This window comes from Hypanus sabinus, chromosome 5 (genome assembly GCF_030144855.1).
Source record: "Hypanus sabinus isolate sHypSab1 chromosome 5, sHypSab1.hap1, whole genome shotgun sequence".
In the NCBI taxonomy this organism is placed as follows: Eukaryota; Metazoa; Chordata; class Chondrichthyes; order Myliobatiformes; family Dasyatidae; genus Hypanus; species Hypanus sabinus.
In genome coordinates, this window is record NC_082710.1 from 18,952,678 (window position 1) to 18,972,796 (window position 20,119).

Here is a 20,119-nt window from a genome sequence, read left to right on the forward strand (position 1 = left end):
ATTTGAGAAGTTTCTCCACCATAAATGCATGAGGACTTGAATATGCTTCTGTTCTGCACCCAGGATCTTTTCACTCCGCAGGTATCTGAGCAAGGAACATTGACTTTCTGGATTCAGCAATATCTGAGCAAATAGAGAAGGCAGATGGCCAGCAGTGAGGTCAGCACATCAGCAAATTGAAACAATTTAAACATATAGAAATAATTATTAAAATATGTATTTTGTGTTCCTTATTTCAATTTTCATTGCTAATTTTTCAGATTTTGAGCATAGTTTTCTTATGGTTTTTGAATGAACAGGACATCAGAAATATTCAAAGGTTTCGACAGCCTGCTAAACCAGGTGCCTAAACGGAGTCAACTGTCAGTTCATTTAATCTGTGTTGTTGGCAGACTCTTTCTGCTCAGTTCATTTGCTGGGATTTAGAGGAGGGGGGCACTGACACCACATAAAATCTTCCCACTGAAAATGGAGCCAGCAATTTCCAGGTTTTTTATAGGGGTGCTGAAAAGTGGGATTAATTCTCATAAGCAATATTGAATGTGGATGGCATGCTACTGACCACAAAGCATGGTAAGTGGTACTCTATGTCAGGAAAAGTAACAAAACAATTATTGAAATTTAACAAAGCAGCAACTGACTTGATATTTAATATCTCATTAAAAGGTCATCTTTATTATATCCTGCACCATGATAAAATTTGTTTTACAGTAAAATAGTAATTTCAAAAAGAACATGTAATTACAACAGAACTTTACCTTTAAAGTCTATATTATGAATTTCAATATTGCTGCTCAGTGATAAAAGGGAAATGGCAAGTCCTTGATTCAGTGGCAAGAATTACCTGTTATTTGCCTGGTTACAAACTAGATTCCAGCAGATTTCAATTGACCACCAGGGTTTCTCTGAAGGCTCAAATCATCTCCAGTAATGTTAAATTGATGATTTGCAAAGAAGTTAATAATTTTAAAACTTCTTGATTTGATTACAAGCTGGTATTTGGTGGAACATAATTCTAAAAATAGAAACAAATGTCAGACACTATCTCCACAGGAAAGAAAACTTGGTCTACAATTTCTGGTGATTTTGCTTCTTGTACAGCAAAGAAAATTGTCCACAAAGTATTTGAAATTAGAGAAATTATGATGTTGGAGCAGATTATTCAGCTGGTTAAAATCTGTTGAATGCTTATGGCTTTATCATTATTTTCTGGTAATTTAAAGTTTCTGATCAATTGGTAAATATCTGAGAATATGTGATCCCTGAAATGTAAATTTCATAGTTAAAATTCCTCACATTGATTGTTACAATTGATAAGTTAGGCAGAAATTCATACAGATTTGTAATTCTCACTTCAGTATACAGAAGATTTCTTTATTTACAGTGTCTGCTTTTCCAGGTGAGGCCTTCTCAAGTCATCTGTCTTAATGCGGATTATTTGAAAGATGCCACCCTAGCGACACATTCAGAGATTTGCATTCTTTTTAAGCCACTGTTTAATTAGCTGGTTTGCAATAGTTTGCTGCGGAGGAATACTTATAGAGTGATCCTGTTTGGTCATAATTTCAATTATCTGTAAAATATCAATCAAAAGACAGGATTAGTTATTCACCCTGAATATTACAAAGCTTTATTATCAGTTAATAAAGCTATTTAACAGTCAAAATGTTTAACAATCTTCTGTTTGACTGTTGTGTTTTAATGCATTTCATAATACTATAAGTAAGATTTGTCTACACAATTTAATTTTGGGTATTGTTTTTAAATCAACAAGGCTGTGATATTTATATAAAATAGTTCTACTTTATGTTTAAATGAAGAAAATTTAAAAAAATGTCTCAATTGGTAAAATCCATTTTTTGTGCTTAGCTAATTAGAATCCAAGCACGAAAATGATTCTGACTTTGTATTTAACATCAATTCTGTGCAAGACTGCTGGATTTGAGAAAGTAAACAGATCAGAGATAGCGATTGTGTTTTACATAATGAGTGAGCTGGTTCCAGCACATTCAAAACTCAGCTAAGTTACTCTATCTGGTTACGAGGTAGTTGGGAGCTTTATTTTTACGCATGTTTATCCACTTCCCTCAGGATATTTAATAGAGTCCTACGGGAAGTATCTGTGATAGTGTGACACGATTTGATGATCCATTCTCACTCTAGCTGATACTTTATTATTTCACTGAGAAGCAAAAAGCAGCATCAGATCAACTGTTCTGAGCCCAATTCCAAGCAGTCCAACCTACCTGCTGCCGACTGAACCATCGTGCATCTACAATTTCGGCCTTGTCCACAATAATTTCCGTTGATAGAGCATTAGCCAGGCAACCAATCATGAGTGATGATGGCAGTGGCCAGGGCTGACTGGAAACGTACTGAACACGTCCAACATTGACTGTGGTCTCTTCGGCTACTTCTCTTCGAACAGCATCCTCTATTGTCTCTCCTTTTGAAACAACATAGCAATTAAAAAACTTTGTATAGTGATATTTCCAACTTCTCTTTTTGTTATTACCCAGATGTAAAAAGTGCAAAAGATCCACCAGATGTAGACTTCAACTGAGAGTTCTGAAAGTCAAAGCTTTTCTTCATTATACCTGGAGATAGCTGAGTGAACCGTACATGGTCTAGTGGTTCTCCCAATTAGGGTGATTTTCAAAGAGCACAAAAAGCAAAGCTGTTTTGGTAGCTAAACTCAAACCATTTTCTCTAATGGATTCTGAAATAAATACTGATGAACACTACTCTAAACGGTGACTGAAAGACAGGAGCATAATTAGGCCATTCGGCCCTTTGAGTCTGCTCTGCTATTTCATTGGGGCTGATTTATTATCCCTCTCAACCCTATTCTCCCGCCTTCTCTTGTAACATTTGACACTCTTGCTAATCAAGAACTCATTAACCTCGGTTTTAAAAATACACAATGGCTTAGTCTCTACAGCCATCTGTGGCACTGGTTATAGTTGTGGTAATGGTTGAAAAATTCAAAACTCCTTTCTGTAAGGCCTTGCAGTTAGGGGATCATGCTTTTGATGATTAGGATTGAAGTCACGTGCTGGATATGAAGGCTGGTACAATGGAGGGATCTCAAGGGGATGAAAAATAAGCAAGGGGCTTATTTGCTAAGGATCTCTGACCCTTACACACAAAGACCAGATTGTCTTGTAGGCCATTCAAAAGTAATGCTTGTACAGAGAATAAGAGAAGTTAAGCATCCCCGATACAGAAATATTAAAGGCACAAGCAAGTCTCATGGACAACTTTCCACAGTAAGATGAGACAGTGAGAAAATGGTGGCTGTCATACTTTTCTCCAAGAGAATAAAAGAAGTTTAAAAAATCAGAATGCTGAGAAAATAGCCACATGTAATGAAATTTCTCAACAAGTATCTTGTGGTCTAATCAGTGATAACTTTAATTTTGCAGCTTTGCCACATTAGTAAACCAAAAATTGGTGTCTTCCCCAACACAGGTTTGTCAAGGGGGTGGGGGTAGAAATAGTGGCGACACAGCTTTATCAAACCTTCCTTTCTGCAATCTCTTCCTAAATCTTTTAAAGTTTTGGTTTTCAGTGTGTGATCGCTGCCTTTCTTCATCATTCATAGGAACTTGTTTCACTGAAAGCATTCTCATCCACTATCCATCTGTTTGTCTTTGTTCTTCTAATAGTCTCCTGTTCTGATGCCATGGATTTAATTATATTTCAGCACCTTCCTCCCCCCCACCCCCCCATATGTGTGCACTGGAAAGGACCGGGAGTGTTTTTTTTGTACTTTATTAGAAACGTAGTCTTTAAAGAAGTCTTTTTTTTAAGAAAAAAAAACGCCAGGTTGGTGCTTTATTCATTATAGAAAAGAGCTTGCCTTCTAAATGCTTCAACATGTGTAATAGCTCTTTTGTGGAAAAAAATACTCTATCACACCTGTTTTTGTGGAGGAAAATTAAAGTTAAAGGTTCCATCACTTTTGGACCTTCATGAGAAGAAGTTTTTTTTGCTCTTTTTCTGTTATATCTTTTGAGACAAAATCTTGAGCTGAACTGCATTCTCAGTACTAAGGAGATAGATATAAAGCTCCTCTTCCATATTATCACTAAACCATCCTACATCTCCCTCAAACCACATCTACATTCTTGGTGAATTTCACATGCTCTGCAGATTATCAAATTAATTTTCCTGGCAGCATAATTTTACAGCCCTATTTTGGTGATTGTAGAACACTAGGGGTAAACTGTTTATAGTCTGTGTTCACATTCTGAATAAAAATCTTGATGTGGAATTGAACTCCCTAATTGTGCAGTTTGTGTTTTTTTTAAAATGTTAACATTGCAAATTACTGGTCTGGAATATGAAACACAGCTGGATCTTACCGTGTGAAAATTCCTCTGAGCATAATTTCACTCTTCACTTTTCTAGTGGGAAGGACACTTTGCATTTCATCAATCCATGGAGAAATCATTCCAGGTGTAAATGCTTATTAATGATAATATTTAGTTCAGTTCATGTAAAAAATATTTTGCACGTGTCTCTTTTTAAAGCATACATACCAAAAGGGTGAAGAATACAATGACCTAAACATTTTAATCACATTTCTTTGAAAAACTACCAGAAAACATGATCAGGGAGTCACGTATACCTCTTGCTCTCTGTAATTTTCTTGCTGGTTTCTCCTAAGTGAACTGATCTACTAACACACCGAGGCAGGCAAACATGGACAGTGGCAGCCAGTGTGTGCAACACTTGTCTGGCTGACGTTTGAAGATTTGTACATTCATGGTCCGCTGGCGATGTAGGCTACCGGAGCAGGAGGGGACACTGAGGGTGGGGGCATAGTGAACAGCAAGGAAGGCTAACAAAGCTCGCACAGGCTCCACACTAGCTGGAAAAATGGGCTGAAAAATGGGAGATGTAATTTAATGCAGCCAAGTGTGAGGTGAATTTGGTGAGGCCTAACTTGAAGTATCGTATGCTGTTCTGACCACTTACCAAAAAGAAAGATAATCGATAAGATTGAAAGAGTTACTGGGAAATTTTACAAGATGTTGCCAGGACTTGAAGACCTGAATTATAGGGAAAGGTTGAATAGGTTAGGATTTTATCTGCTGGTGAACGAGGGGAGATTTGACAGAGGTATACAAAATTATGAGGGGTATAGATAAGATAAATGCAAGCAGGCTTTTTCCACTGAGGTTGGCTGAGACTAGAACTAGAGGTTATAGGTTAAGGGTGAAAGGTGAATTATTTAAGGGGAATCTGGGGGGGAAGTCCTTCACTCAAAGGGTGGTGCGTGTGTGGTAGAGGCAGCCAGGGCAAGTGGTGGATGTAGATTCAATTTCAACATTGAAGAGAAATTTGGATAAACACATGGCTGGGAGAGGGAGGGGTATGGAGGGTCAAGGTGCAGGTCAATGGGTCTAAAAAGAATAACAGTTTGGCACAGACTAGACGAAGGGCTTGTTTGAATGACTCTGAGACCTACCTAAGAACTATAATTGGAGTATGCGCCAGATTTTATCATTGACACTCAAAATAAACTTCAGGTAGGTTTACCTTAATTAAAACTTACCACTTGAGAGGCAGTTTAAAGATTAGCTTTACTTGTCATTTGTACAAAGGTTCAGTTTATTGTCAAAGTATGCATTATTTCTGTGTGTACCACGACTATCTGGAGAAGACAAATACCAGAGTTGTATTGTAAATGCATACTTTGACAATAAAAAAGTATTGAAACATACAATGAGATGTGCCATTTGTGTCAATGGCCAACACCGTCCAAGTATGTGCTGGGGGCAGCCCACAAGTGTCGTCATGCTTCCAGCACCAATGTAGCATGTCCACAACTTACTAACCTGAACCTGACGTCTTTGGACTTTGGGAGGAAATTGGAGCACCCAGAGGAAACCCCTGCAGTCACAGGAAGAACATGCAAACTCCTTTCAGGCAGCAGCAGAAACTGAACACCGATCTCACAGCTGGCTCTGTAAAGTGTTGTGCTAAGCACGACGCTACGATAGCCGTCCAACGCACCTCATTGTGACTCTTACTCTGACTCTGGTGTGATTCTCCCAACTGTGTACCTGACCACCTTCCCAAATCTACTGCTGACCCGACATACAAACATCCTGTTGGTTTCCGCCAAAACCTCCCTCCTGTCACATGGCCTCAACTTAATCTGTCTCCCATCTCATGGTCCAGACAGAAGCTATTTTAGAACATTAAGCATGCAAGGATTGTCCTACACAACACCTTGGGCTTCACGCAACCTCTACAAAGAGACTCACCAGTGCCTGGCATATAGCTGACAAGGCAACCAAGTTCCAAGTGTTGACTGTGCTTCAGACTGCTGGCTGTCAAAGGCTTTTTAACAGTTTCTAAATGTCACAAATATCTGAGGACATTTGATACATATTCAATTTGATTTAAGTTATTGAAATAGTGAAGACACAAATTTAAAAATATATGTGTACTTGAAAGCATATCAGACACTAAGAAGTCAACAAAAAGATTAAAATAATATAACATAATTGAGCACCACACCAACACTGGAAGAGCTCAGCAGGACAGGCAGCATCAATGGAAGAAAATAAGAAACGAACAGGTGATGCTTTGGGTTTAGACCCTTCTCCTGATTTGTCCATTTCCCATTTTCTGGCTTCTTTCCCCTTCCTTTTCAGCCCTGATGCCTCGACCCACAACTTCAACTCTTTATCCATTCCCATAGACGCTGCCTGACCCATTGAGTTCCTCCAGCATTTTGGTGTGTTGCTCTATATTCCAACATTTGCAGTCTTTTGTATCAACACGATGAGGGTGGAGGAGCAACACCTTATATTCCATCAGGATGGCCTCCAATCTGATGGCATGAATTAGAGTCCTGACGAAGGGTCTCGGCCCGAAACGTCGACAGCGCTTCTCCCTATAGATGCTGCCTGGCCTGCTGCGTTGCACCAGCATTTTGTGTGAGTTGCATGAATATCAATATCTCCTTCCAGTATTTTTCCTTTCCCTTCCTCTTCTTCTATTCCCAACACTGGTCTCTTACCTCATTTCACCTGTCTATCACCTCCCCCTCCTTCCCTTTCTCCTGTGGTCCCCTCTCCTCTCCTATCAGAATCCTTCTACTCCAGTCCTTTACCTTTCCCACCCACCGGGCTTCACATCACCTTCCAGCTAGTCCTCCTTCCCCTCCCACCACCTTTTTATTCTGGCATCTTCCCCCTACTTTCCAGTCCTGAAGAAGGCCTAAAACCTCAACTGTTTATTCATTTCCGAGGACGCTGCCTGTCCTGCTAAGTTCCTTCAGCACTTGTGTGTGCATTGCTCAGCATCTGCAGAATTCCTTGTGAACATAATGAAGTGCTTCCCGTTTTCTCCCCCACAGCATCAGCAATCCACCCATGGGTGACTGTTGGTATACCAGCCTCACTGGTCATAGTGTTGTGCCGGAAGCGAAGACCCTTTCTTCAGCCTGTTACTTTTCTGCTTCTGACTGCGTCTTCCCCTCTGCCGTCAGATTTCCAAACAGCCCACGAACACTACCTCACTATTCCACTTTTGCACTACTTATTTATTTTAGATTTTTATGTTTTGCTCTGTACTGCTGCCACAGAACAAGACATTTCATAATATTTCAATGTTAATAAACCTGATTTTGGTTCTGCATGCTAAATCCAGTGGTGGAGTTCCAAAAAGATTTGCCAACATCTGATTTACAATGCGTCTTGAGGTTCAGAGTGTTTCACACTTTATGAAGAAGTCCAAGATATCCTGAGATGTGAATGGCTTAAATATGCTTTTCTCTTCAAACCCAGTGGTTACCAATTGGCACGAATATGCTATCCTCTTATTGACCATTTGAATTACAACTGCAGGTGCTAAACTAACGGACCCACTTGCTCGTACTCTATTATCTCTCTTAATCTGGTTGCTTCTGAGAAGCCGGTCATAAAGGAGTACAGCTAAACCACTTTAAGACCCAGTGGTCAAATGCATCACTTGCTCGAGCTTGTAAAATCATATTGGTTTAATAAAGATGTCTCAAAATAAAGCAGTAAAATCGATTTTGTCATGACATGAAACCTTCTCTCACCTGGTTCAATAAATCCTGCCAGACAGGAAAACATTCCTGGAGGGTATCGTCTCTGTCTTCCCAGAAGGCAATTATTACCATCAGGATGAATGACCAGCATTATTACCACTGGATCTACAGGACATAAAAATACTCTTCTGATATTATAAAATGTCTGCACACCTTGAAAGAAAATAATACTTTTAAAAAATGTCCATATTGAAGCTGTACATTAAAAACACTAGTAAACAGGTGTACCGGTCAGCCATTATTTCATTACTTGAAATGAGTAAACATTTAGTCCAAGTAATTGAAATGCATGCAGGAAGGGAGCAGTTATTCTATTAGGGGTATTCTATAGGCCCCCTGGTAGCAGCAGAGATACCAAGGAACAGATTGGGAGGTAGATTTTGGAAAGGTGCAAAAATAACAGGGTTGTTCTCATGGGTGACTTTAACTTCCCTAATATTGATTGGCACCTGATTAGTTCCAATGGCTTAGACGGGGAAGAGTTTGTTAAGTGTGTCCAGGATGGATTCCTGTCACAGTACGTTGACAGGCCGACTAGGGGGAATGCCATACTAGATCTAGTATTAGCTAATGAACCGGGTCAGGTCACAGACCTCTCAGTGGGTGAGCATCTGGGGGACAGTGACCACCGCTCCCTGGCTTTTAACATTATCATGGAAAAGGACAGAATCAGAGAGGACAGGAAATTTTTTAATTTGGGAAGGGCAAATTATGAGGTTATAAGGCTAGAACTTAGAGGTGTGAGTTGGGATGATGTTTTTACAGGGAAATGTACTATGGACACGTGGTCGATGTTTAGGGATCTCTTGCAGGGTGTTAGGAATAAATTTGTCCTGGTGAGGAAGATAAAGAATGGTAGGGTGAAGGAACCATGGGTGACAAGTGAGGTGGAGAATCTAGTCAGGTGGAAGAAGGCAGCATAGGTGAGGTTTACGAACCAAGGATCAGATGAGTCTATTAAGGAATATAGGGTAGCAAGAAAGGAGCTTAAGAAGGGGCTGAGGAGAGCAAGAAGGGGGCATAAGAAGGCCTTGGTAAGTAGGGTAAAGGAAAGCCCCAAGGCATTCTTCAATTATGTGAAGAACAAAAGGTTGACAGGAGTGAAGATAGGACCGATTAGAGATAAAGGTGGGAAGATGTGCCTGGAGGGTGTGGAAGTGAGCGAGGTCCTCAATGAATACTTCTCTTCGGTATTCACCACTGAGAGGGAACTTGATGACGGTGAGGATAACAAGAGTGAGGTTGATGTTCTGGGGCATGTTGATATTAAGGGAGAGGAGGTGTTGGAGTTGTTAAAATACATTAGGACGGATAAGTCCCCGGGGCCTGACGGAATATTCCCCAGGCTGCTCCACGAGGCGAGGGAAGAGATTGCTGAGCCTCTGGCTAGGATCTTCATGTCCTCGTTGTACACGGGAATGGTACTGGTGGATTGGAGGGAGGTGAATGTTGTCCCCTTGTTCAAAAAAGGTAGTAGGGATAGTCCGGGTAATTATAGACCAGTGAGCCTTACGTCTGTGGTGGGAAAGCTGTTGGAAAAGATTCTTAAAGATTGGACCTATGGGCACTTAGAGAATCATGGTCTGATCAGGGACAGTCAGCATGGCTTTGTGAAGGGGGCAGATCGTGTCTAACAACCCTGATAGAGTTCTTTGAGGAGGTGACCAGACATATAGATAAGGGTAGTACAGTGGATGCGATCTACATGGATTTTAGTAAGGCATTTGACAAGGTTCCATGCAGTCAGAAAGTCAGAAGGCATGGGATCCAGGGAAGTTTGGCCAGGTGGATTCAGAATTGGCTTGCCTGCAGAAAGCAGAGGGTCGTGGTGGAGGGAGTACATTCAGATTGGAGGGTTGTGACTAGTGGTGTCCCACAAGGATCGGTTCTGGGACCTCTACTTTTTGTGATTTTTGTTAACGACCTGGAAGTGGGGATAGAAGCGTGGTTTGGCAAGTTTGCAGACGACACAAAGGTTGGTGGTGGTGTAGATAGTGTTGAGGATTGTCGAAGATTGCAGAGAGACATTGATAGGATGCAGAAGTGGTCTGAGAAGTGGCAGATGGAGTTCAACCCGGAGAAGTGGGAGGTTGTATACTTCGGAAGGACAAACTCCAAGGCAGAGTACAAAGTAAATGGCAGGATACTTGGGAGTGTGGAGGAGCAGAGGGATCTGGGGGTACATGTCCACAGATCCCTTAAAGTTGCCTCACAGGTAGATAGGGTAGTTAAGAAAGCTTATGGGGTGTTAGCTTTCATATCGAGGGATAGAGTTTAAGAGTCGTGGGGTAATGATGCAGCTCTATAAAACTCTGGTTAGGCCACACTTGGAGTACTGTGTCCAGTTCTGGTCACCTCACTATAGGAAGGATGCGGAAGCATTGGAAAGGGTACAGAGGAGATTTACCAGGATGCTGCCTGGTTTAGAGAGTATGCATTATGACCAGAGATTAAGGGAGCTAGGGCTTTACTCTCCGGAGAGGAGGAGGATGAGAGGAGACATGATAGAGGTATACAAGATATTAAGAGGAATAGATAGAGTGGATAGCCAGCACCTCTTCCCCAGGGCACCACTGCTCAGTACAAGAGGACATGGCTTTAAGGTAAAGGGTAGAACGTTCAAGGGGGATATTAGAGAAAGGTTTTTCACTCAGAGAGTGGTTGGTGTGTGGAATGCACTGCCTGAGTCAGTGGTGGAGGCAGATACACTAGTGAAATCTAAGAGACTACTAGACAGGTATACGGAGGAATTTAAGGTGGGGAGGGGTTATATGTGAGGCAGGGTTTGAGGGTTGACACAACATTGTGGGCCGAAGGGCCTGTAATGTGCTGTATTGTTCCATGTTCTATGTTCTATGCACTGGTATCTGCATACCAAACTTAGGCGACATCCACACTAGACCGAATAATTTTGAAAACACCGGTTACGCGTAAAAACGATAGGCATCCACACTATGAGTTTTTAAAAATATCTCTATCCACATTGAAATGGAGATTTTGGCAAATCTCCTCCTCCTGCGCATGTGCAGGACACATCTACCAAAAACAAGCCACATGTTTGGTGTTGAATCTTGCCGTAAAAGTGTGCATTTATGTAGTTACAGACTAGAAAAACTTAAAACGACAGATAGTTGTTGGCTCTCGCACAGGAGAACTTAAAACTAAAAAAAACCAAATACTGGCGCGTACGTCGGCAACCGACAGGGAGTCCACGGACAGATTGACCTGGCTGACGACGAACATTGAAAAACTGACCAACTCTGTTGCATTAATAAATGTATGAAACATGTCTGCATCAGTGTTATCTTGTACAATGTTACATTAGGCTGATACACATCTATTGTCAGAGAAGTACTTGCATAAATAGGTAAACCACCTTTATATGAGCAAGGACAGAAAACAGGGCAAAGTGAGTGTACTTATTTATTCAGTAAGTTATGGGTCAAAATATTTGGTGAGTATATTTCTAACTCTTCTGGCTTCAGTCTCGTTGCCGCCTGTTCTGAAGTTGTTAGGTTGCTTTCAAGAAAACAATGAAATAGCGCGCTGCCGTCTGATAGCGTTTTCAGAAGTCTCCGGTTACCCCGTCCACACTGATCTGCCCGAGCAGCGTTTAAAAAAATATCCACCTTGGAAAGCGTTTTTGAAAAGCTCCGGTTTCAGGAGACGAAAACACCGTTTTAGTGTGGACAGAGGGTAAAAACGAAGAGAAAAAGCTTTGGTTACGGATTTATCCAGCGTAGGGTGGATGTAGCCTTACACCAACATTCATATACATATACATTCATATACAGGGATAGTGTCTTTTGAATGTGCTTTTAAAACAAAGGTGCCACATGCCATGAATAATTCAAATGGTCTGCAAACTTTCTCAACTGTTATCTGAGACTGTTTGGAATCTGGAAGAACCTCATTTTTTTGGTCCTTACTCAAATTGCCCTTTAGCCAGAGGTGGGGTTGTGGAGGATGATACTAAGATGCCATTTTATTTTACTTTGATATTGATTTATTTAGAGACTCACCATGGTAATAGGCCCTCCTGGCTCATCAAGCCTGTGCCACCCAATTACACCCATATGGCCAATTAATCTACCTACCCATACGTCTTCGGACTGTGGGAGAAAACCTGAGCACCTCACCGTCACCCTAAGAATGCATAAACTGCTTACAGACAGCTCCAGGAAATGAATCCGGGTCTCCTGTGCCTTGACAGTGTTCCGCTCTCCGCTACGTTTCCACGACCCCCCCAGTTGTCTGCCATATTCTTTAGTTAACATAGATAATGTACAGATGTTTAATTTATCCTTTTCTGGCCCAATATTTTTTCTGTTAAACAAAACAGTTTTATTTTTGGTTTTGGTATCTTGCTACGTGCAAACTATTTGGCAAGCCTGTCTATGTGACAGACACTTCAGTGATTACTAATAGACGTCAAATAGTCTAATCCTCTCCTGATTTTGACAGATAAAACTGAGCGCCAGAATATACAAATATGTGCATCTATATATTCCTATTTACTGCTTTAGATGTGCTAAGCACATGCTGTGTATAATGCTAAAACTGAACTTCCAGAATTTTTAAAAATACGAGATTAAAATAAGTATCTTATTAGTTATAAATGTCTTAAGTAAATTTAAAATTACTTCCTGCTTCCTTTTGTATAGTATTTCCATTTTCCACATTAGACCTCATCGGCAGCCAATGTGTACATTCCACATCCTTCTGTAATCTCAGCACCTGGATAGAGGCGTAGGTCTCTATCATGAGCATATCAGGAGCATGCAGTTCTTACCTCTCTGTACCAGATAGAGATGCCAGTCAGAACATGCCAGCAAATCATAAAGTTTTCCAGGCATTTTTTGTTAAATGGACAATATAACATATGGACAGACGCAAACAGACGTTTACAGCAAAGGATTTGATATAAACCTTTGATTAAAGCTTTTTGGAGAAAGAAAATATCTACCACTATCTTTAAGTAAGCATGGCGATGCTCTGTTGTGTTTAAAATAGAACAATGAACCTAAAAATAACATTCTAATTGTCTTACATTGTGACAGTTCTGTCATGAATTTAATTGCAAATTAAATCCTCATGAGTTGAGAAATATTGCACAGGATTGGAATCACAGCACGAAAGAAAATCGGTATTTTCGCTGTGAAGCTATGGCATTCTAAAACTCCAGAATATTGTTTCAATCTTCCTGTATCCTGACTTCCTAAACTAAATTTAAAAAAGAGAAACAATGGGAGTTGCCAGAATTCTATAAATTTATATTGTTCTGCTCTTATTCACTGTGATATGCTGTGTAACTATTCTTTAAGAAGAGGAGATATAATTTGGACACAGATTATTTGCTTTCTTGGAGTATTGCTCTCAGTTTGGAAGCATCTCAAAATATTATTTAAAGCCCCTCACTCTCCTCGTTCATGATTATCAGTGAAGAGAATAAACATCATTGCTCCCACTTAATTTCCGTGCATCAAAAACATATTCTTTGCTCCTCGGAGACTTCCTGACAGTTCTGGATTGTGCAACTGATTGTTCATTGAATGCTGACTGCTTTGCCACCAGTCTTCCAACAATGATGCAAGTGATGTTCTTGGCTCTCGTTCACTCTCTGAAGCTTTGCCAACATTGGGTTCAATGGGTACGAGAGAGAGAAAAACAATCTCCAGGCCTTAGCAAACGCAAACTTTCCAAGTGATCTCTCAAAATTAACCAAGTAGTTCTTTTGCTAAGTTTTAGAACAAGCAATAACATTTAAACAAATATTCAGAACAACGTTCTTATTCTTCATACCTTTTCCTTACCTACTCGTGGATAAGAGGTGTTATGAATTCCTTGTAGACTTGGACAGTTTTCCTTTAAGCATACCCTCTTGTACCCAGCATCTGTAACTTTTGTATCGCTCCCACAAGTAGGGCAGAACCTGTATCTCTTGTGCCAGTCAAGGACAGACCTGGCCTGTGCAACCACACCTGAATGCAAAGCAAAGCAGCTGATTTAAACCAAAATACATTTTGCACTCAACACTAAATGCTGCAGATGCTGGAAATCTGAAAGAAACTGAAAATGCCGAGATAAAAAGACTCAGCAGGTCAGGCAGCTTCCGGGGAGAGAAAAACCCGGCTGATGTTATTGACGTTTCTTCATTCATATCCCAAAGATTTTACTGGATAGATGAAGGGAACAGAAAACAGGAACTGGAGATAGAAAAGAAGTTATAGTTGAAGGAAGGGCAAATGCTTAAGTCAATAAAATGGTAAATCATCTCCCTGCTGTCTACCATTACATTTTGGAGCCACTGAGGCATTTTCTGCATTGTTGGATTTTCTCAGCATTCCCTTCTCTCTGCTGTACACGTCGCTTGCCCCTCTATCGTTGCTTCCTGCAGCAACATTCTCTTGGTTTAATCATGCCCTTGAACCAATCACTAACTTTTCTTCTCTGTTTCCCTTCCTTTGTCCATTTTCTCAGACCATGGACCCTAACCTGTTATCGGTAACATCTTTCAGTTCAGATAAATTCAAAAACTATTAACCCCAAGGCTTCTCCACACATACTGCCCTCAGTCACGAGGCTACTGAACCAACATGGGCATCTTCACTCATCTCAACATAGGCTGTGGAATCAGTTCAGTGTTGAGACTGTAGAACATAGAAATACAAAAGAATCAATGAAAAGCTACACACAAGCAAAGGTGGACAAACAACCAATGTGCAAACAAAGACAAAATGTGCAAATACAAAAAATAATAAATAAATAGCATTGAGAACGTATCTACTTCTTTGATCTACAGTGAATGCCTGCAAGAAAATTTATTTCAGGGTAGTATATGGTGACATATATGTACTTTGACAATAAGTTTATTTTGAATTGTGAACTTTGAACATAAACGTACCTAGAGAATAATTTTACTTTGAACTTTGAGTAACCCGACAAGGACTAAGCTAAAGGCATTGTAAATGAAGAAATCAGAAACGGTGGCAAAAGTACGGTCTTCATTGAGAATGGATCAGCATCTTTGACAGAGTTGGAAATGGCATTTACACCAACTGCTTAAAAAGAAATAAAAATGGAGATGGAATGAGGATAAGAGTGTAAGGACTTGTGAAAACAGAGTTTATGCAGCAAATTCTGCTTGGCTTTGATAAAGTTGCTTTTGAACTTTTGAAACATTATCAGTTTTTATAAGCTTTTATTGGACACTGGATTATAGTATAATTTTTATATGAACACTGAAGCCTCACATTTATTAAAATTTATAAAGATAAAGTAAGTCTGAATATTTATGGTGAAATTTTTTAGTTTTTATTCAGAGATACAGTGTGGAACAGGCCCAATGAGCCATACGAGCCAGCAACCCACCTATCTAACCCTAGTCTAATCACAGGACAGCTTACAATGACCAATTAACCTACTTGCTTGTACATCTTTGGACTGTGAGAGGAAACTGCAGCACCCAATGAGAACCCATGCTGAAACAGGGAGAATGTACAAACTCATTATCGATGGCACTGGAATTGAACTCTGAGCTCCTGTGCTCTGAGCTGGAATAGCGACACACTAACCCCTACACTACCCTGGCACCCGAGTCCTCACCAGTTGTGTGAAGTAGGGTTATAGCAAATTGGCTGCCCATTCAGTGTGTCAATTTTCTTTTGACATTATGCCTCCTTGTGCCCACCGTATCCACCATTGTACCATAGGATACCCCAGAAATGCTATTTCAAATCCACACAATGGAGCAACAACACTATTTGTTTTTAATTTTATAAGTTACTCCACTATTGATCTTACTGCGAACAAATCTTGGCGCACTTTTAAGTAGGCCAAGGGCCTCAAAATCTGAGGGCCTTTGGCCTATTTCACCTATAAACCTGAAACTGAATACATGAAAGACCAAAGGACTGAACCATGTGCAGATTCCTGTTAAAGAGACCATTGAGAATCAAAACTGGATGAGATTGAACTTAGGCCATAAAATAATGTTCAAAGGAAGGCCTTCAGAATTTATATGTTCTAGGCACAGTATCGTTAATAGTTTACAAGGATGACGGATCAAATGAGCCCCATAAAACGTCTATGTTAATGCACAACTTCAAACTATAAATGTAAACTGTTTCCATCCGTGTCCATCATCCCTCTTATTGAGCCAATCTTAAATCCATTACAGGCATGTGTAACGGAGCTGAACTGGGTTTCATTAGCAAAAAGAGAAAATATGGACCAGGTTTTTAAAATGTTGAAAGGGGCAATGCAGACTGAACAATCATATTATTTGGACTATGAATGTGGAACTGGAGCACATGAGGATAAAACGTACAAGTTTTTAAAAAGGTCCAGATGAGAAGAGCCTACAAGGAGTCTCGTGGTGGAGAGAACTGACGTAGTCAGCCTCTGATTCGGTTAGCTGTCTTGGATTTAAGTATTTCACAGCATATGGGAGAATGTCTGGGGCTTGTATCTGTATGAGTCTGATCATCAGCAGTTCCACAGAACAGCTGGCCAAAACCTCCCATAGAACTTTTAAAAAAGTTATTTTGGCTACTACTTTAATGTTATATTATGTTCCAAAAGTAACTTTTTCCACAGTTTTGCTTATTTCTATCTCTGAAATCTCTTTCATTCCTCGAAGGTACAATGTGCTGTAATGCAAACTAGGTTGAAGCTGGAGTACCAATTACTGGTTCTGGTAGTCCTGCAATGGGAAGGTGTGACTGCACAAGGGAGGGTGCTGAAGAGATTCATTAGAATGTTCAAAGTGAAATGCATATGACAACGACCAAGCACATTCAAACACTAACTTACAGCAGGAAAACAGACAATTTAGAGTTGACTGATGTTCACTGGCATCATAAAAACACAAGAAATTCCGCAGATGTTTGAATTCCAAAGCAACACCCACAAAATGCTGGAGGAACTCAGCAGGTCAGCAAGTGTCTATGGAATTGACTAAACAGTTGCCATTTTGTGCCGAGACACTTCTTCGGAACAGAAGAATTTTGTGCGTGTTTACTGGGATGGAATGTTTCAGTAATGTGGAAAGACCAGATGGGCTGGGTTTATATCCCTTGGAGGAAGCTGGGGTGGGGGGGGGGAGGAGGTGACTGGATATAAGAATACAAAATTATTGATAATAGGAAACATTTTCTCATAACGGAAGGATAAGGGGTTGAACAATTGGAGGATCCATGGAAGATTCTTTTTCACCTAACAGATGGTTGGAATCTGAAATGCACTGCCTGAGGGAACGATGGAGGCAAACACTCTTGTATGACATTTAATAAATACCAAGATGATCATTTGTATCAGCACAGCACTGAAAGTTACAGTCTAAGTGCTGGTTCAAGTTCAATTGCCGTTCAACCATTCATGAATAGCCATAAATACAGCCAAAGGAAACAAGCATTCCTCTGGGGCCAAGGTGCAAAAGATAGTACAAAAAGTCACACACAGCACAAATCGCACATGCAAGATAGCAGTAAACATACAAACACACAAAAAAATTAGATTGGTAGAGATAGGTTCTTGAAGTTCTGTTTGGACACAGTTGACCAAAGGACCCAATTCTGTGCTACAGGGCTCTTTGATGTCGAAATTTATTTGGAGGGCAATGTAGGAGGGAATGGTTAGAATGATCTCAGAGTAGGTTAAAAGATTGGCATAACATTGTGGTGCAAAGGATCTGTGCTATGCTGTAATGTTTTATATTCTGTATTATTAGTATGATTGCTCAGTGCTACACAAGCCTGACGATCTAGAATTCCTTCTATGAACCTCTCGGTCTCATTATGTTACCTTCCTCCTTGTAGACTTTGCTTAAAGCCCACCCCTTTGACCAGGCTTTTAGTTTTCTACCCTACTATTTCACTTGAGGCTCACTGTAAGTGCAAGCTGGTGCACTTTGCAAATCAAATACAATGCAAATTGAAATTCAGGGAAATATCCTGCAGTGGAATACAATCAGGCTTTTCCCACTGAGGCCAGGGGAGAAAAAAAAACCAGAGGACATGGGTTAAGGGTGATGGGGGAAAAGTTTAAAGGGAACATTGGGGGGGGGGCTTCTTCACACAGAGAGTGGTGGGAGTGTGGAATGAGCTGCCAGATGAAGTTGTAAATGTGGGCTGACTTTTAACATTAAAGAAAAACTTGGACAGGTACATGGATGAGAGGTGTATGGAGGGATATGGGCCAGGTGCAGGTCAATGGGACTAGCCAAGAAGGGCCATAAGGCCTGTTTCTGTGCAGTAATGTTCTATGGTCGTACACCCAGAGGGCAACTAAGTACTAAATGCCTTCATACTCACCGGCCTCCTCCTGGTTTAAGTTCAGCAGATGTGGCAAAACTGGTTGGAGAAAGCAACAATCTGGGAATTTAATCTGAAAGTTATTGGCAGATTCATAATCTGAGTTCAACGCAAACCAGGCAAGAAGTCCGTCATTATCTGCTAAGACTTTGCCCTCCAAGCATTTCATTTGCGACCCTCGATTTCTGTTCTGCTGCTCTACTCCGAGAAAAACACAAGTGACTTCTGGTTTGGCCAAGACCTGCTCAACATCTTCATAGTTCAGCCTGCAGAGTTGAATGTCAGGCTTTCTGGACTCGTTATAGTTTGGTGAAATAACCAATGGATTTAAGTTGGAAAATAAGATGTAGACAGTGGCTGGGTGAATCTGTTTGGCTTTTAGCCAATCGGAATCACTTCTTTTTTCACTGAGTTTATTCAGCAGCGTTCTGCCGAAATAGTTTTCATTCTCTTCCTGCAGTCCATCTCTTCCGGCGGCAAGTATAGGATTTGCCAATAAATCAGCAATACTTCTGTAGCCCCAGAATTTAGCAATGTCCTGCGCAGTCTGTCCTGATTTATTTGAAAGATATTGATTGCAGCTGGGGGGGAGAAAAGCGCAAAATTAGATTCTGATAATGTCTAACAGTCAAGTCATCTAAAGTAAAATGCATTTACTTATTTTGCGATATAGTGTGGAACAAGCCCTTCCGGTCTAACAAGCCAAACCACCCAGCAACCCACCTATTTAACTCTAGCACAGGGGTCAATTTACAATGACCAATTACCTAATCTTCTAACCCATATGTCTTTGCACTGAGGCATGAAACTAGAGCACCTGGAGGAAACTCAAGCAGTCACAGAGAGAACGTGCCGTATAAACTCCTTACAGAGGGCGGCGACCTCCGTTGCCCCAAGCTGTAATAGCATAGCGCTAACCACTACGCTACTGTGGCTCTCTTTTATTTAGAGATACAGCACGGGAAGACCGCGCTGTCTGATTACACCCATGTGACCAGGTGAACCAATAATCTGCACACCTTTGGATCATGGGAGGAAACCAGAACACCCAGAGGAAACCCACATGATCACGGAGAGAATGCATAAACTCCTTATTTTTTTTATCAATAGATTACTTTGTGACTGACAAAAGGAGAAATATTGTTACTGAGAAAGGCTTAAATATTTTAAGCTAGGTTCCATGAAAGTCAGAAATAACAGGATAAATAAATCAATTAATCTAACAATGATAGCTATTTAATCATGAAGTGATTCTGGATTCCCCAGTGGCTAAATGAACAGCATCTCAACAACACCCAAAAAATAGCTCCCAGCTTTCATTCTTGTATTAATTTGCCTCTGCTACAACAGCACCAGAAGTGTTCAAACTGGCGTCAACACACAAGGACTTATCAGCAGTGAATTGCCTAAAATTTCCAGAGTTTAATACCTGTCATGTAGATGGTTCAATCCATGGACTTGGCTAAAGGCAACTCAATATCACTGAAGTCTTGACTGAGTAGATGTACAATGAATGTTTTCTCTGAGCTAGAGTTAACACTGAAGTCAATTTTACAAAATAAGAGGGGCAGTTATTGGGACTGAGAAAAAATGTCTTCATAAGTCTCCAGTGAATTTTTGGAATTTTTAATCCAACTGGGCTGTGGAGGATCCTTTGCTGAGGACATGTCCCATTGCCACCATCAGGGAGGAGGTACAGGAGCCTGAAGAC

At 40.5% G+C, this 20,119-nt stretch overlaps 1 protein-coding gene across 9 annotated transcripts in view; it reads right to left on the reverse strand.

Annotated features, from left to right (window-relative positions):
- Nucleotides 1-324: 324 nt before the first annotated feature.
- nudt12 (nudix (nucleoside diphosphate linked moiety X)-type motif 12) overlaps nt 325-20,119 on the reverse strand; it is a 30,683-nt gene continuing 10,888 nt past the window's right edge. For 5 of the 9 annotated variants that reach the window (XM_059969486.1, XM_059969487.1, XM_059969482.1 and 2 more), the window contains 5 exons: nt 18,409-18,989; nt 13,909-14,076; nt 8,087-8,200; nt 2,247-2,446; nt 325-1,573 (listed from right to left, as the gene is read on the reverse strand). In XM_059969486.1, the coding sequence (XP_059825469.1) occupies nt 1,466-1,573; nt 2,247-2,446; nt 8,087-8,200; nt 13,909-14,076; nt 18,409-18,989 (1,171 nt within the window). In that variant the 3' untranslated portion in view covers nt 325-1,465. The remainder of the gene's footprint in view (nt 1,574-2,246; nt 2,447-8,086; nt 8,201-13,908; nt 14,077-18,408; nt 18,990-20,119) is intronic. The other 4 variants (XM_059969481.1, XM_059969479.1, XM_059969484.1 and 1 more) reach the window with 2 other exon arrangements.